Source organism: Lynx rufus, unplaced genomic scaffold (genome assembly GCF_022079265.1).
Source record: "Lynx rufus isolate CCGP_SWC_20201006 ecotype Redwood Valley unplaced genomic scaffold, mLynRuf1.p SCAF_2, whole genome shotgun sequence".
In the NCBI taxonomy this organism is placed as follows: Eukaryota; Metazoa; Chordata; class Mammalia; order Carnivora; family Felidae; genus Lynx; species Lynx rufus.
This window is the reverse complement of record NW_025814834.1, coordinates 999,391-1,022,927: the sequence shown is the minus strand read 5'-3', so window position 1 is coordinate 1,022,927 and position 23,537 is coordinate 999,391. Positions and strand designations below refer to the sequence as shown.

Below are 23,537 nucleotides of genomic sequence, written 5' to 3'. Positions count from 1 at the left end.
AACGGGTTCAGCAGAGGGGGCCCTATGGTTCCTGGAGGGGCCAGAGTCATTCCCTGTCACGCGCAGGCTCGAGGCGGGCCTCCGTGTGACACTGCGACCAGGGAGGAGATCGGAGACCCGTCCCCCTCAGGCCCGTCCTGCTCAGCCGACTGGGGCTCTAGCTGGACCATCTCAGGGACCCACATGGGTGGTTCCTGGGCACCGTCCAGGGCTGGACAGAGCTCCGCGCCCTCTGCGTGGACAAGCCCGCTCACCACTTCCGTGGGCCGTGGATTCCAGGTGGACGAAGTCCCCAAAGCCCCCACGCACACCTCATTCAGGGGCAGCCGTCTGTGTAGAGCTGGGAAGGAGGCCCGCCATCCCTCCAGGTGGTGTGGACGTTTGTCCCTGGCAGTGACGTGCTCTGACAGCGCTTTGAGGATTGAAGGACAGCTGGACGCCCACGGCCGGGTCTCACAGCAGCTCTCCCCAGCCTGACCACAGGGTGGTGGGGAGCTGAGACCAGCACGATTGCCCAAGGCCAACCGTGCTTGTGTCCCCAGGCCCCACCCTGCCGAGTTCTAAACTGACCACATTCTGTTCCAACTGTTACTGGGGATGGCCAGGCCATGGCTGAGGTCAGAGGGGGCCAGGGAGGGGGCGAAAGTGCCATTTGACCTCTTAGGTCTTTTCCAAACCAAACACCAGAACTGAGAGCAGGGAAGGGGGTGGGGGGTTCCTGGAAAATCCTTGTCACCTTCATAATCTGCCTGGGGCAGGCCCGGCTAGAGGGTGGCAGGTCTGACCTGTGACCTCTGCTCAGGGTCACCTGGGGCACTTGCCCTGGTGAGGTTCGGGCTGTCTCCCTGCAGAAGGCCCGGGGAGGTTGGCTACAGCAGATCGAGCCCCACCCCGTGCCCTCGGGGTCACTGCTGGGCTCAGGTCCCCATCGGATGTGCCCATGGGCCCGTCTCGTCTGTGGGAACCCCCAAAGTGAGCTCTGGGGAGCCGGGTCCTGAGACGCTGACCAGGGGCAGAGTGGGGCAGGGGGACCCTGGGTGAGGACGGGCTGCCCGTGCAGGAAAACTCACAGGCGAGCAGGAGATCCTTGTCGGGACCTGGTTCCCGGGGCCGAGGCGGGGAGGCAGCCGCGTCCACAGGGCCGGCCTCCCGGAGCCGACACGCTCACACCGTGAGTGTTGAAGGAAACCACGACCTGTCGTAACGGTGTCCCCCAAACTTTTTTAACGTAAATTTAGTGAGTTGAACCTATCGGTCTCCTGACTAGAGCGAATCCATCTGTCCGTCCACACCCAAGTTCCTGTTCGGGGCCCTGAGAGCCGGCCGCACCCCCAACCCGTCCTCCGGTCCAGGACCCGGGAAGGGACGGGGCGCTCGGAAATTCTCTGCCATGGAAGCTCCGCGCACACATCGCTGTCCCGGGGATGTCAGTCCTGTCCAGCGTCAACCTGAGCGATGGTCCCCTAACCACAGCAGTGACACCAAGTGGGAGGAAATTGCTTTCTGCGAGAGAGCCCAAATATCGCAGTTTCTGGATCAATAGAAGAGACGCGTTGAATAGAGTGACGGGAATGTTCGATTTGCTCCATCTAGAAATCACATGAGATGGGAGCCATTTACTAATAAGATTCACATGTGTGGAACGAACCCATAAAACACCACCCTGAAATGGTAATCTTTCCAGGTCTCCACTTGAGGTGTTGGGTAATCACTTGATAATAACCATGAAACCAAAAGAGAAAAAATTGCATTTATTTTAGGAGACCAAATCTGGCCGTGTCTGGGTTATTGCATTCGTTAGCAACAACGAAATACTGTAATGACACTTCCCACAGACAGAATAACACTGAAGCACTTGTAAGAATTGGCTAAGCCACCTGAGGCTGTAGAACATCATCTGAGAATTATAATCTGAGAGGTTCCCACGTGAGCCATGAATGACCCCTTAACAGCAGTAAAACCGAAAGAGAAAATCAAAGCTATTTCAGCAAAAAGAGAAGCGTCTTCCTGTAGACCTGCATCCTCAGAAGCAGGCTCACTGGAGGGTGGGGGCGATTCGGAGGGACTCCCTTCGGGGACCCCTTGGCGTGGGAGCCCCGTGCGCCGATTCCAGAACCTTCTGGAAGCAGGCTGGGAAGGTCAGGGAGTGCAAGGCGGTTGCACTATAAGGTGAAGGTTTGGATGAAAACTGGAAAGTGTCCGTGAGGGATTCGCATCTCACATCTGCTGTACCTGACCGTGCTGTGGGGACAGACGCTGTGCTGGCCGAGGGGCTCCTTCCCCACCTGCTGCAGTCAGCCAGAAGGCATGTCAACGCCCCCTTCAGCCGGCATTGAAATGGGGGCCAGTAAGTTGGCCCAAGCCCGAAGAGGCTAATATTTCGAAAGAGGATGGGACACCTGGTGGGAAAAAGGGATGGCCACCGGACGCGTGCGCTGTCAGAAGCTGGAGTGCGGGAGGACAGGTGCTCCCTGTGCTATAGCTCTGTGTGGAGCACAGACAGACTATGGCAGAGGCCAGTGAGTGCCCCCCGGGGGCGACCACCGGGATACTGGACCAGAAAATACCCAATTCGCGGGCTGTTTGGTTTTGACTGACGTCGCTTATGGCCAAATGACCTGATCCTGAAACCCTAAATACTCGTAGCGTCCTGAGTGATGCCCGAGAAATCCTGCAGTGGGAGTTCAGTGACCAGAAGAGGCCTGGGACAGGGGGACATTTTATTATGTATTTTGCAGGCGCACATGCCACTACGGGGGTGCAAAGAGGTACTCACGTCTGTGAGCAGGGAGCCCCCCGAGGAGCTGCCAGGTTCCACTGCCGCGTGCGCAGTCCCCGACGTGCAGCTCTCGGCTGGCCCACCGAGGGCTGCCTGGCTTGTTGCTGGCTTGTTCCAAGGGGAACGGGCCGCGTCCTAGGCCACCACTCTGATCAAAGGCGGCACAAGTGAATCGGTCAGTGAACGGAACCGCGTGCCGTCGGCCCCTCTGTTGGGTTTTTACTGATGTACAGGTGGTGGCCGACGGGCTGGCCGTGTGATCGGGTGGACGGAAGATGGAAACCCAGTCTGGGACAGAGATGGCCCCGTGCAAACCCCTGTGCATATTTAAGGGGTGTGTTTGAGCAGGACGTGTTGATTTCACAGGAAGAACTCCCTTCCGGGGTCAGAAGTGACCGGGATTGGCAGGTGAGTGTCTCAGCGCGGCTGCCTGTCGAGGCCACCGCGCCCGCGAGATGGGTTGAAGGGGGGCACACGGAGCCGGGCCGGGTCTGCCCGTGCCCCTTCCGGCACCCTGGAGCCAGGCGTGCCCATAGGAGCTTCTCCGTCCCCAGGAAGAGCGGGTCCGCACACAGCTGTGGGGCAGGCTCCCCGGCGGTGGCTCCGGAAGTGGGCGCGCCGCCGACAAGCTGGACCGACGCCCGGTGGCCCCAGGGGGCCCGGTGGGTCCTGACCGAGTGGGCGCCGACTCTGGACAGGGCTTTACTTACCTGGTGCCCTGGGGACGCAGCGCTCAGAGCGCCGGGGGACAGGAGCAGAGGGCGTCACCGCCACCGGGACCGTGCAGGCCAAAGAGCGTACGTACTCTTATCTTCCGAGTGGCGGTTTGACAGAGGCCTGGGATGGGCGGCTGAGACCCGGGTGGCGTGCATTGTGCGAGCGCACACCAGGCCCCACAGGCCGCAGGGACGCTCCGGTTCTCTGGCAGATCGGGAGGAGGCAGAGAAGCGCACACGCGTCCTTCCGCAGGGGGTGGACTCTCGTGTCCCTGGAGGCCTGGTGCGCACGCGCTGGCCTGGTTTTCTTGCCCGGAAGTGTGTATCTGACACCGCGTAGCCGCGCCTCCTTCACCAGGGCCGGTGTTGGCGTGCTGGGTCTCCCCCCGTCCTCTTACCCTCCACCTGCCCGTGCGGTTACAGTTGATCTGAGTTTCTTAAAGACCGTGTGGATTAGAGCCAGGTTTTTATAGCCATTCTGCCAAGATCTTTCCATTGTGTATTTGATCCACTCACATTTTCTGTAGGTGTTGATGTAATAGGGCTTAATCCTGCCGCATAAAAAACTATTGTTCGTTCTCTCTGGTTTTTGTCTGTCTTTTTTTTCTCCCCACAGATTTTGTTTTTTAGAGTAGTTTTAGGTTTACAGAAAGATCGAGAAGTGCAAGTACTCCCCATATACTCCACGTCTACGGTCTCCTTTGGCTAACGCCTCACCTCAGTACAGTCCGCTTGTTACAACCCACGAACCCATGTCAATTGTGTTCATTCATATAGTTTAGGTTTCTCTGATGTATGTTTCAGTTTGTATGTGTTTCTCTTCGTTTTGCTTTAAGTTTGTTTATTGGAGTGAAAGAGAGAAAGCACGAGCAGGGGAAGGGCAGAGAGAGAGAGAGAGAGAATCCCAAGCAGGCTCTGAGCTGCCAGGGCAGAGCCTGACACAGAACTTGATCCCATAAACCGTGAGATCATGACCCGAGCTGAAATCCAAGGTCAGATGCTCAACCGACTGAGCCCCCCAGACCCCAGTATGTGGCTTTTGTCTAATGTACTTTCTCCGTTGCAGTGCACCAGGCCAGAGATGACACTGTGTTTGATTGTCACGACTCCTCGGTCCTCTTGGCTGGACGGCCTCTCAGACTTCCCTTGTTTTTGATGACCTTGATCATTTTAAGGAGGACTGGCCAGGCATTTCGTAGGATGTCCCTCTATTAGAATTTACCTGACGTTTTTCCCTGTTAGATTGTGGGATTGTGGGTTTGGGGAGGAAGACCAAGAGGTCAAGGCCATTCTCATCACGCCCTACCGAGCACGCATACTGTCGACGTGACGCGTCACAGCTGATGTTGACCTTGGCCACCTGCTTCAGGGGGTGGGTGTCAGGCTTCTCTACCCCAATCTTTTCCTGTTTCCATCCTGCCGTCTTCAGAGGGAAGTCGTTATGAGCAACCCACCCTGTGGGAGTGAGGAGATAGGATCCCTCCCAGAGAGCAGAGTATCCATGTCAAATAATAAAAGATCTGGAATTCTCCTACACAGGAGTTGTCTCCTTCTACCTCATTGATTTATTTACTCAATAATTTATGTATATCGGCATGGATTCACGGGCACTTGCTTTATAGTTTGGGTCAGTAATTCAATATTATTATTATTTTTTTGCTCAGATGGTCTTAGTGATGGGGGGCTCTTTGAGTTGGCCTCTGTATCCCTTTGACACGCTCCCATCCATGTGGGTGTTGGGGGGGCGCTCTCTAACTTCCTGGTGCTACCAGGTGCTCTGGGCTCACTCGGGCATGTCCTGTCCCCGTTCCAGATTCAGCCACGTCTCCACAGAGCCCTGGTCCCATCACTCTACCCCCTATAGCGGGCCCTGAGCAGAGCCCCCACCCCGCAGCTTGCCCCTGGCTGGGGGGCTCCCCCAATAGAAGCAGGGCCCCCCAGGGCCTTCCTCAGCTGCCCATTGGACCCTCTGGTCCACCCCAAATCTCTTTCCTGTGGCCCTGCCTCCCTAGAGGGTCCAAGGCAGAGGCGGGCACCACGCGATCAGAGTCAACGGGCAGTTGGTGCGCACAGGGGCTGTGAGGGCTCAGCCAGGGACGGAGGAAAGGCCCCTCAGCACGTTAGTGGCCTTTTCCCTAAGTGGCCGGCACAGGGACAGGAGCAGGTGCCCAGGCTGCTTCGTTAGAGCCAGTGCCTGCCAGGGGCCAGAGGAGCCCGGGGGCACAGGCCCTGAGGCACTCACCCCACATAGGCCAGCTGCTAGGGGGCCTTCCGGGCCCCTGTCCTGAACGTGCACATTTAAGTGAGCACGTCCACACACACAGACACAAACACGCAGAAACACATACATGTTCCATTACGCACTCAAGGCGATTTCCTGCAGTGGCCACAGGTGGGGTGGGACACGGGGGCCCCTCCGGGTGAGCCAGCCCGGCTGGGTGAGGAAACGTTTCACTTAGGAGAGCGTGGTCGGGCGAGGGGCCCCGGGGGATGGTGGGACAGGGACCCGACGCGCTGAGCCCGCGAAGCGGCTGGCTCGGTGCTGGTCCTGCTGCGGAGGGCCTGGAGGCTCCGCACACGCCTCCAATTTGCAGAAGAGGAAATGAGTGAGCAGGGTGTAGCCAGTGCTCTCCGCGGGCTGACCACACTCAGCTCCCCGGAGTGGCCGTTGGCATTTCTTTTAGTCAAAACGATTGCTATCGCTGAAGCTTCACGCGAGCAGGCAGGGTCTCCCCTGGGCCTGCTGGACGCACGGCTCAGAAACGCTCGTCCGTGTTGCCAATATTTGCCGGGGTCAGCCACGTGCCTGTGACCTCTTCCTGCTTTTCCACCTCACAGCCTGGGCTGCCGACTTCATGAGCCGGAGGGGCTGCGGGCCTCTGACCGGCACCCCGAGCACTCTTATCCCCCGGGAGGCCAGCCCTGGCCCAGGAGGCACTTGCTCTCCAAATCTCTCTCCGCTCACCCACCGTTCCACCATTCAGGATTCACTCCTTTGACTAGATCACAGTCTCTCCACTGGCCCTAGAAAAGGTTACACTTTCAGGCACTGACACCGGACAGGTGTGGGCCCCGCTGGGAAGGACAGTCTGCTCAGGTGAAGCGGATACGAGGCTCCAGGCTTGGTGCCCGGGCTGAATCTAACCCCCTCGAGTGGGCAACTTCCTTGCCACCTGCATGGCTGGCATAACAGTGAGTGGGCTCCCCGGCTCTGTCCCTCTGAGAACCCAGGTTATTTCGGCCACGAGCAGTGACGCCCAGAAGTGGCGAGGAAAGGTCTCAGAGGCAGGGGCCTGTGCCAGCTCTGCGGGAGGCCCTCTAGGTGTGACCCTTGGGTACTATGGTGCCCCCAGGCAAGAGCTGGATGCCTGGCTGTCCCCCTGAGCGGGTCCGGGGTAGCCCTTCGTCCCCTCACCCCCCCCCCCCCACCCACACACGCACCCGGTGCCCTGCGGGCCCAGCCCAGAGCTGCACGCAGGGCTTGGGGCAGCAGCCGCCTGGGGGCCTGTGTGCAAGTCCCAGCCCTGCAGAGTCCGTGGGAGAGAGCGCAGGCTCTGGGGGGTTGGGGCCCGGATGGTGACCCAGCTGGGGCCAGGAGGAGCTGAGGGCCACCTGGGCTGTGGTTTGTCCCCTTGAAGGATGTGGGCCTCCCCCCAGCTGACGGGGACCGGCTGCCACCAGAGGGAGGCGGTCTGTCCCTTCCCTCCACAGCCCAGGCCTGTTCCCGGCCCTGCACTGCGGGAGGCGGGGTCAGGGTGTAGTGTCCTGTCCTAAGGCTCCGGAGTGATGGCCGGGCCGGGAGCAGGGTTTTGTCTGAATTCAGGGGCCCCGTCTTGGGGCCGGGCTCCTGCGGCTCAGCGGGAGCTGCCTGCCCTGCAAGCTCGCGGAGGCCTGGCTTTGTGCAGAGAAGCTGTGGTTTTTTTGGTTTTTTGTGTTTTTTTTTTTTTTTACCACTGTGGGGAGGAACACTGGTACCTGATATGGTTTGCGGTCCTCTTTATGGGCGCGAGCCTGTCGCTGTGCACCGAAGTCCATTTCTATTCATGGTTTGCTTTTTTTCCCTGTTTTTTGAAAACAATGAAAAAAAATGTTTTAATGTTCATTTATTTTTTTAGAGAGACACAGAGACAGAGTGCCAGCAGGGGAGGGACAGAGAGAGAGGGAGACACAGAATCCCAAGCAGGCTCCAGGCTCCCAGCCGTCCCAGCCTGACACGGGGCTCGAACTCACGAACCTCGAGATCGTGACCGACTGAGCCGCCCGGGCACCGCTAAAACTATTTTTTAAAGAGTTCTTTGTACATTAGTCTTCACCCTTTGTGACAAAGGTTGCCAACTCTTTCTCCCTAGTTTGCTATTTGTTATAGGTATCGATGCTCTTTATTGCTTCTGGATTTTCCGTCACGGTCAGAGAGATCTCCCCCGCTCCCAAGTGTAGAAAGAACGTCACCCCCGCTTTCACGTTTTTACAGTTAGGTCTCCGATGGCTTCGAGTCCCTTCTGGGAGTTCACTCCGGTGTGAGGCACAGAGTCAACCCTCCCCCACACGGCCCGGGCACCATTTACCGCGATGTCTGCCTTCTCCCCAGTGACGCTGGGGCCGCGCCCGTCAGATACTGAGTGTCCTTTGTACTTGGGCCTGGTTGTGGACCGTCATCTTTGTCCACTCGCCCGGAGCACGTGCTGTGACTGCAGAGGGTTTGAGCTGTGTTTGGTGACCTGACCACAGTGCCACCGCCCGCCTGTGTCTCCTGCGGCGTTTGCTTGGCTTTCTCGCTGGCTGTTTTCATACTGATCTGGGAATCTGGCATCCAGCCTCAAAGCACTCTGGCGTTATTATTTGTTATTTTTATTACTATTATATATTTACAATTCTGTATTATGTAATTTTATGCTAATGACTTTATTATTATTACTGTATCATCAACATGTATGTGTTAACTTGGGGGGAACTGACATCCTTAGGATGTTGGGATATCGTTTCTAAGAGCAAGGAATGACTTTCCGTGTTTTCAAGTCTTTCGGGAATTAAAAAAAATTTTCACTGGAACCAGGATTTACGCATTCCCTGTTAGATTTATTTCTAAGCTCTTTATAGCTTTGCTGTTACTGATATTTTTCTTCTCATTGTATGCTATGTGAAGCCTGTTGGATGCCTATTTTTTTTTTTAATTTTTTAAATGTTTATTTTTTTATTTTTTTTTTTTTAATTTTTTTTTTTCAACGTTTATTTTATTTTTGGGACAGAGAGAGACAGAGCATGAACGGGGGAGGGGCAGAGAGAGAGGGAGACACAGAATCGGAAACAGGCTCCAGGCTCTGAGCCATCAGCCCAGAGCCTGACGCGGGGCTCGAACTCCCGGACCGCGAGATCGTGACCTGGCTGAAGTCGGACGCTTAACCGACTGCGCCACCCAGGCGCCCCAATGTTTATTTATTTTTAAGAGAGAGAGAGAGTGTGCATGAGCGGGGGAGGGGCAGAGAGAGAGGAGACACAGAATCCGAAGCAGGCTCCAAACTCTGAGCCATCAGCACAGAGCCCGATGCGGAGCTCGAGCTCGCGAACCGTGAGATCACAACCTGTGCTGAAGTCAGACGCTCAACCGACTGAGCCTCCCGGGTGGCCCTAGTGCCTGGTAATGTGACATTCCGCCACCGTCCTGAGGCTCTCCGTGCTTGTGACTGGTTTTGTGGTGCCTATTTCTTCCAGTGTCACTATCACGCTGTCTGCAGATAGGAATTGGTTTTCCTCTAACTGTTCCCTCCTGTCCGGTTTCATCCGATCGTATCTTAGCAGGAGCCGCGACTCCTCCCTGTCTTTCTGACTCGGCCAGACGTGGTCTGTTCCCACCGAGTGGGGCGTCGGGTTGTGGGCGCGCCCTGTGCGCACGTAGGCGTGTACACAGGATTAAGAAATGACCCACCGCTTCCTAATGCGCTAGCATCTTTTAGAACAGGAAACAGATGTTATATTTTCTCAGAGGCCTTTTAAGTGTCAGTGGAGATAATCGTGGGATTTTATTCCTAGATTGATTAACAAGGGAGATTATATTAAACAGTGGCCCAGTATGGAACCATTTTGCATTCTTCGTGTTAAACTCGTCATCAACTTTTTGTAGTAATTTTTAAGTTGCCTCCCACGTTAGTAATCAGTTCATCAGAGCTTCGTATGGAAATTATGAAAATCGTGTTCTTTCCATCAAGTGCAGTGTTCCTTAAATTTAAGTTACGCTTCCCAGCATGTGGGTGTTGCTTTATGACGTTGAAATTTTCCAAAACAAAGACCCTAAACTCCTCAGGGAATTCTGATAATTTGCTGATATTACTTATTACAATGTCCACAGGTTTGCTTTTCCTGTACGAACTCATTGGTTACATTTACTACATGAGTGGGGCGCCTGGGTGGTTCAGTCGATCGAGTGTCCCACTCTTGAGCTCATCTCAGGTCTTGATCTCAGGGTTGTGAGTTCAAGCCCCGCATTGGACTCCTTGCCAGATGTGGAGCCTACTTAAAAAAAAAAAATTTACTAAGTGAGCACCAGAAGCTTCTGTCCTGGAAGTATTTGTGCAGAGGCCACGTTCTATGGGGACAGACGTGCCAGCCAGCCTCTAACCTTGGGCCCCCCGAGGACCCTCTCCTCCTTCCTGGGGCTACAACCTCTGCTATCACCCCCAGCCCCCCGGCCCACAAAGACTCCCTTCAAAGGGAGCTGGATGGCCCCCCATCCTGGCGCCAACCCTGTGTGCACCTGGTCCTCCTTCTGGAAGCTTCCATGTAGCCCCATCAGGCCTTCCAGAAGGCACACAGGGCTGGCCTCAGAGACCTGGGCCTGCTCACCCCTCCCGGAGCAGCCCCTCCGAGGAGGGGAGAGGGAGCCGGGGCCCAGAGGGAGCGGCCTCACTGCCAGGCCAGGCGGAGAGCGGATGAGAAAGGGGCGAAGGGGCAGCCACGGGAAGTGGGGGCGGCGGAATTCTCCTTTCACTCTACCCGGCCACGAGGACCCGGGGCGTGCCGCCCTGAGGGTCGGATGCTGGCGGATGCTGGCGGATGGTGGGACCCGGACCCTGTGTCCAGCCCGCTCCCCTGCAGCCTCAGGCTCCGGCCGCCTTCCGCCACGTGGCCAGCAGGTCTCAGGGCCAGGAGGCTGCTCGGGCCTCCCGGGCGGTGGGTTCTGGGCAGCCAGGCACCACCTGTGGAATCTGCCCCAGCATCTTCTCAGGACCCCGCGACCCACCCTGGACCTCTTGCCTTTCCTCCTCGGTCTTGCCTTTGATCCTAATTCCGTAAAGAGGCAAGAGACGCCCCGTGGGAAGACGGAGGTGACGCAGACCAGCCTCCGTGGCGTACGCCCTTCCCTGCCTGCCCTTCCAGAAGCCTCTGTCAGGCCAGGGAGACGGGCAGGTCTTAGGAATGGTTTATTGACGAAAGGTCTGGGGGGAGAAAGGGCTGCGGGTCCGGTCCCCCCTCGGCTCAGGGACGCCCCAGAGTCCAGCCAGAGCCCCGGCCGTCCCCCCAGACCGTGCTGGCTCAGCGGGAGCCCGGCAGCGGCTGCCCCGCCCCACCCCGCCCAGGCTCCCGGCTTCTGCACCCCTCTGCAGGCGTCTGGGTGTCTCTAGGCCCCGGGGCCGGCTTCCCTCTAGGAGTTCGGTACTTGTTCTTCTGGCTGTACAACAGGTTCCTCTGGAACAGGCGAGGAAGGCGGCCATGATACAGCAGGACGGCCAGGACCATCCCTGCAAGAAACCGGGCGTCAGACCACAGGGCCCAGTCGGCTCGTTGCAGCATGAGGCAGCCCGGGTGCTCACGCCGGAACCCTCAGTGCGACGGGGGCCCCCGCAGGCCTGGGCCTGGGGGAGCCTGCGCACCTCCGTCAGGGAGCCAGCGCCCGGACCCTGGTCTGGCCCTTCCCACACCTCCCTCCCCTCCCCGCCCCCTGCGCCTACCCCTGGGAGACGTGCATGACCCATCGGGAACCGGGCTCACTTCTCGGCCAGCCTCCGGGGACCTGGGCCTGGTGTCGCCGGCACAAATGTCGTGGGCCGCGTGCACAGCCTCTTTCTTCCCAGGGCTGCCTCCCAAGTGACCTGTCATCCCTGTGCATGGCTGTGTTGGGCGTGTAGGCAAGAGTGGAGGTGACAGCGAGGGAGGAGACGGGTGTGGGTGGGGCCGGGGCTGGGAAGTGCAGGGTGTGCTGAGGGCAGGGCCCGGCCCCTGGTCCCCAGGTTCTTCCCTGAACTCGTGGAGCAGAGAATCCTAAATTCTCACGTGGCTGCTAGGGTCACTGGGAAGGTAAGTGGGCCACGGCGGGACAGGAGAGCACATTTTCTTCAAGTGTACGTGAATCTTCTAAGGACTTACACGGGGAAGCCCCCTTGAGCCCGAGGGCTGTTCTCAGGTGCACACGGCCCGTCCCCCGGGAGGCGGCGGGGGAGGAAGTCACAGGGAGGGCCGAGAGTTAGTGCCCTAACTGAAAACCCAGAAGTGGCTCTGCGAGCCTGTTATGTAGGGAAGGGGGAGGGGATAAGGAGACCCTCGCTGCCTCTGGAGGGGGGCGGGGATGCGGGCAGGGCAGGGACTGCTTTCTGCGGACGGACCACATGCACCTGAGGCCGCGGTCAAGTGGAAAGTGAAGTCGCAAATAGGAACGATGGGAGTTCTCATGGCTCCTACAGCTGCCTGGGAGCCCCGGGGAGGCCGAGGCTGTGCTCCCTGAGAACACGCCCACCGTGTAGACAGAGAGAAGTGGAGGAAGCTTCCAGAGCTCCACTGGACCCCGCTTACCCGCCGGGCAAGGTGTGGAGAGTGTGGTGAGGCCGAGGGGCCAAGGCCGGGTGCTGGAGAAGCGGCCCCTGCCTGGGCCCCGGGCTCAGGGTCCGTGAGGGCGCCCTGCAGGCGTGGGTGCGTCCCTCCTGCCCGCCCAGCACCCACGTCCACCACAAATGCTTTGCGTGGCAATCCCCAAGCCACTGTCCAGGCCTGGCCTTGCCTGCTGCCCACGGAGACTCCCAGGTGACCCCTCTGCCCTTACCTGTCAGAGGACCCAGCCAGTACACCTGCATGTACTCCAGCAGGGTGTGGCCCGAGCAGTGGAAGGTGGCCCAGGTGGCCAGGGCCGGGTTGAAGAAGGCGGATGTGAAGGGCCCAGCTGTGGGAGGAGGCACAGACCATCCCCGTGGGGCCCTGCCTGCGGCCGCCTCTCCGGCCAGGAGAGGAGCCACCCCGGAAATCCCCGCCGTGGTTCCCGGCACACAGGCCGGGGCTCAGCCTATCCTCGCCCCCCTGTACTGATGGGGGCGTGGGCAGGAGGGCTACTCGGCCAAAGCCAAAGGTCCCCGGATCAGGGAGCAGCTGGGACAAGAGTCCGTCCGCAAACCTCCCCCACCCGACCCACCGCTCATCTCCCCCAGCTCTTTTCTCCTCTGTCCACCTGGGGGCACTTGTCCTTGAGAGAAAGGGAGACAGAGACAGAGAGATGGAGAGACAGAGACGGTGAGACAGGGAGACAGGCAGAGACAGAGACAGATGGTGAAGAAACAAGAGAAAGGGGAAGGGGCAGGGCAGATGAGGAGGGGCTGGGGAAAACGCCAGCGTCCTTCAACCCCGGCCACGTCCACCGCTGCCAAAGAGCACCGGCCTCGTCCGGGCGGACCAGAGTGGGAAGCACTCTGCAGACCAGGATCTCCGGGAGGCGCCCTGGGTGGCGGCAGGGCCGACACAGGAGCTCCCGGCATCTCCCCCGGGCGGGACCCCAGGCAGCCCGGACGCACAGCCCTGCTCCTGGCAAGTCTCTGCTCACCCGTGCCTCAGTTTCCCCGCCTGTGCGCGGGCTCTCGCGGCGCCTTCCCGGGCACGTGATGTCTGTTCTGTACCAGACCCTGGACGGCGTCTCAGAAAGTCAGCCCTCTGGTTCTGTCCCTACCGGGGCCCGCCCGCCCCCGAAAGCAGACTTGGGAGAGCTGGGCCCTCAGGCCCTTCCAGGTGTAGCCCTAGCGCCCTGAGCAGGAGTGAGCCGCCGGCCACATGACCTGCACCCACCCCCACAGCTCTGTTCCCCTGCCCGGGACAGCTGCCCTGTGAGGTCAGCGGTCCGGACATCCCACAGCTGACCTCAGCTCTCTGCTTGCACCACTGGTGGGAAGGGTGGCTGCGTGGGGTCCGGGAGAGGGGGGCGGTGCCAGGGAGCTTGGTCAGGAGGCCCGGGGCCCGAGGCGCGGGCGAGGATGGGAGGGGGGAGGCGCTGCCCTCCCTGGAGACATCTGGGGCCAAGTGGGGAGGGGGAGGGGGAGGGGGCGGGGGCAGACACGGCGGGACCTGGTGCTCTTGGACGGGGCGGCAGAGGACGCGCAGGGGCTTCCAGAGCGAGGCCCGGCCTGGGCCCTAAAGAAGCCGCACTGGCTGCCCCTCCCCCCGCCCCGACGCGTCCCGGGAGCCGGCCTCCCGAGACGGCCAGGAGCAGCTGGGATGTGGGAGATCCAGCCAGAACGACGTGGGCCCGACGGGGGCCCAGGTCCACCCTGCCGCACCGGGTCCTGTCCAGCCGGCCGCCGTGCCACCACTGGGTTCCCGGGAAAGGGCGGTCGGCAGCTTCCGTGGGCCGGCGGCCCCCCTTGGCCGGCGGCCTCGCCCCCGGGTGTCCGCAGGTGCGGGTGGGCGGGGTGGCCACGCGGGTGCAGAGGCTCTGACGTGGCCCAGGGGAGAGGCAGCCCCGTCTCACCTGTGTGGGTCATGACGGTGGCCAGCAGGGCCACGGCCGGCACCCGGTAGGCGGGCAGGCTGTTCCGGAGGCGGAGGAGGGTCAGGTGCAAGAAGAAGGCGCCGGCGCCTTCCACGAGCGCGCCGTGGGACACGGGCGTGCGCAGGGGGGAGCTGCAGTGCGGGTCCAGGAGGTTCTGGAGGACGTGCAGGTCACAGAGCTCCCAGGCCCAGTACAGCCGGGTCAGGGCACAGGCCGCCCGCACACCCAGCCCCTGGGCCGCCAGCTTCAGCAGCGTGCGGGGCCCGGAGGCCTCGGCCAGGAGGAAGTCCTGCAGGGACACGGTGGGGTTGGCCGCGGCGCCGTCGCAGGTCGCCCCGTGAACCAGGAAGAGCAGGGTGAGCAGGGTGAGCAGCAGGTCGGGGCCGAAGCCCCCCGCCCAGGGGCCGAGCTCCGCCAACATCCGCATCTCCAGCCAGCAGGCCCCCAGCTGGGCCGCGCCCACCGCCTCCCGGGCGAAGCTGGCGTAGGCGCCCGCCGGGAGCAGGGCCTTGCACGCCCTCCTGGCCGCCTGGCAGAGGACGAAGGTGGCGAAGAAGAAGGAGAGGGACACGTTCAGACCGGCCATCGGCCTGGGGGCCCCTAGAGGAGCAGGCCGAGCGGGGGACCCGAGCTGACGTGTCAGGGCTGGCGCGCCCTGAGCCCCGAGCCCCGAGGACGGGGCCGCTGTGGGAGAGTCCGCCTGGGCGGGCTGCCCCTGCGAACGCCACACCTGCGCCCTCACCTCCTCACCCCCGCCCCCCCTCCCCCCACCTGCCGGCCCGGGAGCGGAACCACAGCGGACGCCCATAGGTCAGGCGTCCTCCCTGGGGCCTGAGGCGCGCCTGGCCCCCTGCCCCCACTCGGCCAGCCGCGGGCGCTGGACGCAGCTTCAAAGCCTCCGTCGGAGCTCCGTGACTCACGGCCCGGGCCCTCGGCTCCGTGGGCACGGCCTGGCAGCTCCCTGCCCCTGTGCTGTGTCCCACCTGGGGGAGGGGCCCTGGCTCTGCCTGCACTGTGGGTGCCCTGGCCCCGGGTCCCCCTGCGAAGGCAGCTGCGTGCCGGGCCAGGTGTCCCCACACAAGCGAGGGAGGGAGCCGTGGGCGCTCCGGCCTGGCCGCTCCGGACTCCTCAGGAGGCTGACCCTGCAGAAGTCTGCCCGGCCCACCATGCGCTTTGCTTTTCCTGCCTAGCAGCGTAGACTCATAACGATGCGTCTCCAAGAAAGCCTGGCTGGCTGAGACGTGCAGGTGCTTCCTTCCGGACCCAAGATCACAATGACCTTGGAAGACTAGACCCGTTCCCCCTCGGTAAGCAGAGACTGCCTGTGAACGGCCCTCCTGGGGACAGGCTGTGGGGCCTGGCTCTCAAGCCCAGAGCAACCGGGGACTTTGGGACACCGGCCAGGCTTCAGAGACACGAGCTCGGAGGTCGTAGTCTCAGGGGCTTGAGGTCACCGACACGTCACAGTGACTGTAGGATGCCATCGACCTTGGGGAAGAGCAGACATTAAGCAGTTGCGTTGGGTCACTGACGGCGGCTGGATTCAGCGGCCGACCCCTGGTGGAGGGGTCATTCCAGGCAGAAGGAGATGGCCTGGCACAGTGCAGAGACCGCTGGATGGGGAGCTTGCCGGGGGAGGGGTCTGCCAGGCTGGGGAGGGGCCTCTGGCCCTGAGCTCCTCCCTCAGGACTGGGAGGGGAGGGGGACAGAGGCTGGGAGGGGCGTGGCACTGGGGAGGGAGGAGCTTCGGGGGAAGGCCCGGGTCAAGGTCTCCTGGACACACCAGGCCCAAGGCAGTGGGCACAGTGGGGCGGGGAGATCAGCGGGGCAGGTGGGCCAGTGGGAGATGGGCACCTCGTCCCCTTACCCCATGTCCCAACCCCCGTGCCCCGCAGATGGACAGAGCCATGGAGATGGGCTCTGAGCACAGCAGGTGGGCTTTCCGCAAGGCAAAGGCCCCACCGTCCGGACACCGCTGGGGGTACGGGTGACGCCTCTGCCCCTCCTACCCTCACCCTGTGCCCACCTGGGGGTCCCCAAGGCCTGCAGCAGCACCTCACCCCTCTCTCTCACAAGCCTTCCCTATCCTGCTTCCCCCTGCCCCTCAAGAGAAGGCCGGCCACCCACTTCCTTCCAAGGAGTTCGGCTGAGCAAGACTACTGGAGAAAAGGCTGGGTATGACGTCACCAGGAGGGGGCCCCAGGAGAGCGCCTGACTCCTGGGGGACCGTGACTAAAGTCCTGGACGTGTCCCAAATGGCCCTGTCACCTGCAGCACTGCAGGGTTGCTCGGCAGGGCCCAGCTCTGGACCGCGGCCCCCTCTGGAGCAGGTGCACACATTCACAAGGAGGCCCAGCGGTAGCTCCGCCTCCTTGGGAACCAGCCTTCCTGCGGGGGTGGGGGGGGGCTCGCCTCTGGCCCAGCCTCCGCCCCCCGACCCTCCTCTTGTTTGTGTGGCTCCAGTCCAAGGGCTCCCCCGCCCCCCTGGCAGCCTCCCTTTGCGTGGACGCAGGGGAGACTGACAGCTAGGAGGGGGGTCCAGAGCATGGGCGACAGGTGCTGCCTTTCCTGTGGTTGTCCCAGTAGAGGATTTTGAGGTCCGGAACTTTCCTGGAGGTGGGGAAGGGGCCTGGGCCCCGGGGGGCAGGGGTGAGGCTAACCCCAGAGGAGCCCTGCCTGCTGCTCCCCCTGGAAGGCCGACAACCGTCCAGACCCCAGCCCCAGGAAGGGGTGTGGGGGGCAAGGGGCCTGTTCTCTCCTTTAAGGTCCCGCCCTGTCGGAGGAGCGGGGAACAGGTGGAGCCCTGGGGTCCGTGAGCGGAGAAGCCGGGGCTCCCTCGGGGATCACGCAGAGACCCCCTTCCACCCTCCAACCCCCTGCTCCAACTGGGGCGGGGGGTGGGCCTGGCCCAGTCAGAACACACAGAAAGTGGTTTCAGACCCAGGAAGCACATCACCGAGAACACAAGCCTGGCTAATGCTCAGTGGCTATTCACGCCGAGCGATCAGCGTGAGCTCGATCTTTATTTTTGCCTAAGTTTAACTTTTATTTACTTATTTATTTATATTTGTTTTTGAGAGACAGGGAGAGAGAAAAAGCGCGTACACGCATGCTCGCGCAAGCACACACGGGGGAGGGACGGAGAGAGACAGAGAGGGAGAGAGAGAGAAAATCCCAAGCAGGCCCTGCTCTGTCAGCACAGAGCCCGACGTGGGGCTCGATCCCAGGAACCGTGAGATCCTATGATCATGTGAGCCAAGATGCTTAACCGCCTGAGCCACCCGGGTGCCCCATCATTTTAACGTTTGGATAAAACTTAAATAGAGCAAAGCACACGGTCTCGGGGCCAACTTGCACGCCGTGGGGCGGCGGGATAAAGCCAGGGGACGGGCGACGATCACAGGTGCTCACTCCTCCGTTGTCAACGCGTTCTCTAGGACCACGGCACGCGACTGCAGCGGTGGTCACACTGCTGAGCCTGGCGGCCTCCCGAGGGGGGTGTCGGGGGAGCTCGGACCCTGTTGTGTCCGAGTCTGCTTCCTTTCAACTGCTGCTGACAGAGGACGTCCTGTCTCGCTCCCGGTCCTGAGGGTTCCCACTCCCATCTGCCCGTAGGGACGGCGTTAGCTGTGGGCTGCTGAGAGACGTGCCTTGTCGGGCTGAGGACGTGACCGTCCACGTAAAGGCTCAGGTAGCAACGGACGTTACATTTGGTCAAACGCTTTTTCTGCGTCTGTGATTTTTCTAATTTTTCTGATTTTTCTGATTTTCAACCAGATTTTTGTTGGTTTAACGTGGTGAATCACACTGATCGGTCTTTGAGCCAACCCCGCATTCCCGAGGTTCGCCCCGCCCGATCACGAGGGATTATCCTTCTAGTTAGTAGATTCGGTTTGGCAAAACGTTACCGAAGATACTCGTTTTCTATGTCGCTGAAAGACACTGGTTTGCATCTCATTTCCTTGCAACATCGTCGTGTGGTTTTGGTACCGGGTGAAGCTGACCGTACAGAAAAGCTTTGGGGCCGCCTGGGCACGTGGGTTACGCAGCCAGGTGCGGCCGGGTGCCGAGGGAAGCAGGCGGGTGCTCCCGTGACCATCGCCCCTCACGCCCCTCCAGGCTCTCTTCCCCCCTGCCTCACCGGTGTGGGAAGTGGGTGCTCTCCGGACAGTGCTGGACCTCTGACCCCAGGGGCCATTCTTGGCCGCATCGAACAGAGTCAACACACAGTAAGGCCACAGTGGACACCCGCGGGTCTGACGTTGCATAAGGAGCCACATTTATTTCTTAATTGGACAGATTCTTAAGTGCACACACACAGTACAGGAGCCTAGAGCCTAACACTCAGGTTTAGGACGTCAGGGAACTCGAGTCGTTACGTCGGGATGGTGGTTACAGTGCAGGGGCCAGGGTGTGCCACACAACCACATATGTACAAGCTACGGGGGGACGCGGGGGACGGCCAGCTGCGGGAAGCACCGGCCTGGAAGAAGTCATAGACTCTGCTGATCCCTGGGGGCACTTCCCCGGTCCCCGGGGTAAAAGGAGGGCGCCTTCCGGGGTCCCGCACCGGAGGGGGCGGACGGAGGACCAGCACTGCGATCCGCTGACGCCCGAACCACCAGCGACATTCAGGAACTCTCCCCGAGTGCTTCGCCACGCCCGCCCGACAGGTGCGGAGGGGGAACCGGGACGGAGGGGGAGGCTGCCTCCCTGCGGCCACCCGGGGCGTGTGTGTGCGTGTGTGTGATCGGTGACCGAAACGTTGGCATCTTAGGAGTGATTACTCGGAACACGGAGGCCTTGGAACTTGGGAACACGTCAACACCCCTGGGCACCAGCTGGGTCACACTGCAGCCTGGAGCCCAGCGCCCCCCTTCCTGGGACCACAGCGGATCAGCGGGGGGACTCCCCTCTCCCTGGAGGAGACAGAGGGCTTCTCTGGGTGAGGACGGCTATCCCTCAAAGCAAAACGAGTGCCATCAGGTGTTAAAAAAAAAAAACTCCCAGAGAGATGGCTTTCTGGATCTTTCTTCCCTCCCCACTTGGTGAGAAATGACGGCCACAGCCAGGCCTGACCTTCCTCTGGGAAACCGCAGCCTCCCTCGTCACAGATGTGAAGACTGGCCCAGTTTGCTAAGTGCCGTCCCCTCTGACGGGACACGTCGGGTAGCTTCCGGCAGGGCGGACAAGGGACCAGGTGTTCTGACTCGGATCTCTCTCCCCACCAACTCCGAGGGTCTGGCAGCGGACGGGGGTCCACGTGGCCCACACCCGGCTCGCGGGCACGGGCACCAGGGCCAGAATCAAACGGTCCTGGGGGCACCTCCATGGCTGTGGAGGCTCCCGCGTGTGGGGCGCGTCCCCCCTTCCCTCAGCCCCACGAGGCAGGTGCTCTGCAGGCTGGCTGGCCTCAGACCCCTGCGCCCCGGGTGCGGGGGCCTCGGAGCCTTCCCAGGCCGCGGCTCCAGGCTGGCTGACCTGGGTGGCCTGCGGCCCGGGCCCCGCACCTCCAGTCTCCCCGCGGGAAGGGGGGCTGTCGGGAACCAACTCATCTAGGAGCCACGTCCTCCTTCCCTGGTCCCCTCCCTGCCCTCAAGGCCATCACAGGAGCCAGAATAAATGCTTGCTCTGGACTGTGCCATACCCCTGCCCTCTGCGTCTCGGCCCGGGAACGTCCGGTCTCCGGACGTTTGCTCTCTGTCCAGGATGCGAGCCCTCCTCTGGGGGTCCCCAAAGAAGGCCGCTGGGTCCCCGCGTCCCACAGATGTGGTTTCCTCGGACGCGTTTTCTGCCGATGGAGCGGTGCCGTCAGTGGTGACTTCCGAGCACCGGGACGAGGGGAGCAGCGGGTGGAAGTGACCGCTGACGCGCTGCCCAGACCAGCTACGGGAAAGGCGGGCTCACGGCCTCCAAGCGGCCCGGCGCGGCCGGCGGAACCAGACGCGGCTGCCAGACGGCGCTCAGATGGGGGAGCCCGTCCGCCTGGTCCCACGTCCGGGGCGAAGCTCAAGTTACTGGGGGGGATAACTTTCCCAAAGGGAAGCCTCCAACCGAAACCTGGTCGCTTGGTGTGGGAGCCACGCCCACGCACCCCTAGAGGAAAGAGGCCGCGCACACCTCGGGCCTCAGGGCGCGGAACCCGTACAATATCCACAGGCCTCGTCAGTGCCGCTTGGGGACAGCCAGGCTGAGGGGGCCCCAGACCACTGGCCGGGGTGCGACAAGGTGATCTGAACCAAGTGGGAAAGGGGGTGTCACTGGGGCGCCCTGCAGGGTCTGGCGAAGGCAGCGGAAGGCACCAGAGAACGGCACGGACGCCCAGGTTCCGAGCGGAACCTGCTCGTGGCGGGACAGGGGTTTCTGGATCGGTTGCTGTTTTGACTGGAGTTAGAAAGAGGCCACGTGTGGCTGCGGGCAAGGGAACAGGTCACCGAAGACCCCCCAGACCCCGGGGTTTCTCTGATGTGTTTGTGGCCCGGGTGTGGTGCCCGACCAGACTCCCAGCCTGGGGCAGGCTCTTGCCCCGGCGGCCGGGCCTGGGGCGTGCAGTGCCTGGGGGCACGAATCGGACACTGCAGCAACACAAGGGCAGCGCCCTCAGGTGCAGGAGAGGGGAGCCTCCTTGATGACGGGGGCCCCATTGCTGGCTGCCCTCCCCTGACCCCGTGGGACCTTCTCACTGGGACTCACAGACACTCTTCTCTCGGGGCAAAGGGGGGAAGCCACACACCTTCTTCCCGGGAACCACCTGGAGCTTGAGAAGCTGCACCCCCAGCCCCCCACCGCCCGGACCGTCTCTCCCCCCGCCACCTGCACCCTGCCGGCCTGGACACACCACCCCTGCCGTCCCTGCCGGGAGAGCCCCACAGCCCAGGGGCCCATCTGCCTGGTCCCCTGTCGTGCCCGCAAGCTCCTGGGGAGAAGCTGCCGGCACTGCCCGCGGGGTCGCGTCTCGGCGGCTGCTGTCCGGGTGAGATGCGGATTCTACCTCCAGCTGGGAGGGTGCACGCCACCCCCCTCGCGGCCTGGACCTCGGGCGCCGGGTCCCCTGACGCTCACACACACACACACACACACACACACACACACGCACCCCGGGTGGAAGGCCTCCCCCACGAGCCCGAGCTCGGGCCTGGGTGGACGTGCCCCCGTGGTGCCAACCAGGTGGTGCCCCGGCCTGTGCAGACGCCTCTTCACCGTGGTCTTCCCTACGAGGCTTGGGGATGAGAGAGGGAACAAGCAGGGGACGGGGTCCATCCGAATCCTACGGGTCTATGTGAAGGCATTAGAAATAAATACTTATAAATAGAACACAGTCTTATAGTTAATTTCTGAGTGGCCTGTTTCGGTGTCACTAACTAATGTATATTAATTATAAGTCTGTCTATGCTTAAAAAAATATCAGAACGGCGGCGACGCCCCTGACTTGTGCCCTCCGGCCTCTCTGGCACCTCCCAGCCGCTCCCACCCGGGGCCCGCTCTGAAAGAAGACAGAACGTGGCCTCCGCTCGGGGCAGGATAGGTCTTGCGGTGCAGGCGCCCGGGCCAGAGGTGGCGCTCTGTGGGGCCCCGCGCAGCGTCCCCAACAGGGGACCGGCTGGCTGGCTGGCTGGCTGGTGGGGGCAGGCTGGGCGCGCGTGACATGACGGATGGTGACGAGGACTGGGGGCGGGGCTGGCCTGCTGGCTGTCGTGGGGGCGCGGGGGGCTCCGGCTCAGACCCTCATCTGGGCAGACCGCCGTCTGGACAGCTTGGACCTGCGGGAGGTGGAGACAAGCGGGGGTCGGGATGCTGGCCTCTCGGCGGCGGGCGCCCCCCCTGCTTCCCTGCTCACCCGGAGACCCGGGCTCAGGAGTCGCCCACCCGCCTTCTGCAAGTCAGCGGTGCAGGAGGGGCGGGCGTCCCATCGCCAGGGCTCACTGTGCCCAGGCCTGACCGTGAGTTGTGTTTGCAACCGCGTGAGGGCCTGCCCCCGGGAGCAAGTACATTTTGAACATCTCAGGGGCTCACACGCTTTACCAGCAGCAACGACACAAATTAGGCATTGACGTCCTCAAGAATGCGCCGGGGGGCGGTGCCCTCCCGCCACCTGCAGGGGCAGCCGCGTACCGTATGGTCCCGGCCAGGAGGGGGTTGAATGCGTACAGCCAGTCGTGCATGTCCTTGTCGCTGTTGGCCTGCAGCAGGATGCCGCGGTGCTCCGTGCACACGGCAAACGTGTTGGGTGTCTGCAAAGGCAGGGCTGCCGTGAGACGGCGCGAGGCCTCCGCCAGGTTGGCACGCGGTGGTCACCGCGGGGCATGGGTGGGGGCAGGGGAGGGGCGCCACCGGGACATCCCAGGGGTGAGGGGGCAGGAAAGAAGAACCCGCAGGAGACAACCGCAGTGCACACGGCCCGGTCTGACCCACACGGGGGCGGCCCCCTCGCGGAAGGCTCTGCGGTGGGGACACCCCGTGTCTTCTCCTGCCCCAGGGCTCCCTTGTGGCCTGCTCCGCGTGGTCCCCTGGGATGCGTCTACCCCTCCCGGGCCGAGGTTCCTTCCCCTGCGATTCTGACTCTGCTGCCGTGCCGGCCTCTCCTGCTGAGCCTGAGCCCTGGGTGGGGCAGGTGTGGGCGGCACGCCGAGTTCGTGCCCACCCCCCACCACAGGGCGTCAGAAATCGGCCAGCGGGTGCTGTAGGAGTCTGGCAAAGCCAGGGTCACTGCTGGCTCGGAGAGGGGCAGGGCAAAGCCAGGGGACAGGAAGGCCGTGTTCCCAGGCCCACGACACGGCCGGCCCCGTGGGGCTCAGAGCCCCCGACCCAGGGTGTCCCTGGGGAGTGGGTCAGTGCTCGCCCCATCTGTGGACCACAGCCATGGCGGGCCGTCACCAGGACTAGGTGCCCCGCGGGAGAGCCGAAGGGGGACCCTGTGAGAGACAGGACGTGGGGACCTCGGTCTGGCAGCGAGTAGAAAACGGGCCTACGGGGGACGGGGCCCGGCTCCCACCTCCCGCGGCCCTGCCGGGGGTTCGCCGGGCCTTGGCCAACCCGGGACCCGCCCATCCCATTTCCAAGGCTGTACCTTGAGCATGGCCTGCTGGTCCTCGCTGTACTCCACCTGGGCGGTGGACAGGTTGAGCACGAACCTCTCCACAGAGTCCTTGTCACTGTTGTACATGTAGGCATACGGCCGCCGTACCACCACGAAGCGCTTGGCCCAGCCGGCTGTGTGTGGCTCCAGGAAGTGCAGGTAGCCCTTCTTGGAGACGATGGGGCTGCAGGAGGGACGCCCGCTGGCTCATGTGCTCCTGGCGGTCAGTGG

General features: G+C 62.1%; 2 protein-coding genes across 18 annotated transcripts in view; both read right to left on the bottom strand.

Annotated features, from left to right (window-relative positions):
- Positions 1 to 11,022: 11,022 nt before the first annotated feature.
- On the bottom strand, positions 11,023 to 14,816 carry LOC124514826 (aquaporin-12B-like). The gene is made up of 3 exons (XM_047083129.1): positions 14,210 to 14,816; positions 12,524 to 12,640; positions 11,023 to 11,228 (listed from the first exon to the last, which is right to left on the bottom strand). The coding sequence occupies exons 1-3, from the start codon at positions 14,814 to 14,816 to the stop codon at positions 11,023 to 11,025; spliced, it is 930 nt and encodes a 309-aa protein (XP_046939085.1).
- Positions 14,817 to 21,947: 7,131 nt separating this feature from the next.
- Positions 21,948 to 23,537, bottom strand: part of KIF1A (kinesin family member 1A) — a 69,358-nt gene continuing 67,768 nt past the window's right edge. For 16 of the 17 annotated variants that reach the window (XM_047083844.1, XM_047083850.1, XM_047083851.1 and 13 more), the window contains 3 exons: positions 23,298 to 23,490; positions 22,343 to 22,461; positions 21,948 to 21,990 (listed from right to left, as the gene is read on the bottom strand). In XM_047083844.1, the coding sequence (XP_046939800.1) occupies positions 21,948 to 21,990; positions 22,343 to 22,461; positions 23,298 to 23,490 (355 nt within the window). The remainder of the gene's footprint in view (positions 21,991 to 22,342; positions 22,462 to 23,297; positions 23,491 to 23,537) is intronic. The other variant, XM_047083863.1, reaches the window with a different exon arrangement.

Bases quoted from the DNA above. Each gene is read 5' to 3' on its own strand.
- LOC124514826 (XM_047083129.1), bottom strand. From the start codon at position 14,816: ATGGCCGGTCTGAACGTGTCCCTCTCCTTCTTCTTCGCCACCTTCGTC. The intron at 12,641-14,209 runs GTGAGACGGGGC...CTCCTCCCACAG, and splicing joins CACCGTCATGACCCACACAG to CTGGGCCCTTCACATCCGCC. The intron at 11,229-12,523 runs GTAAGGGCAGAG...GGTTTCTTGCAG, and splicing joins CTGGCTGGGTCCTCTGACAG to GGATGGTCCTGGCCGTCCTG.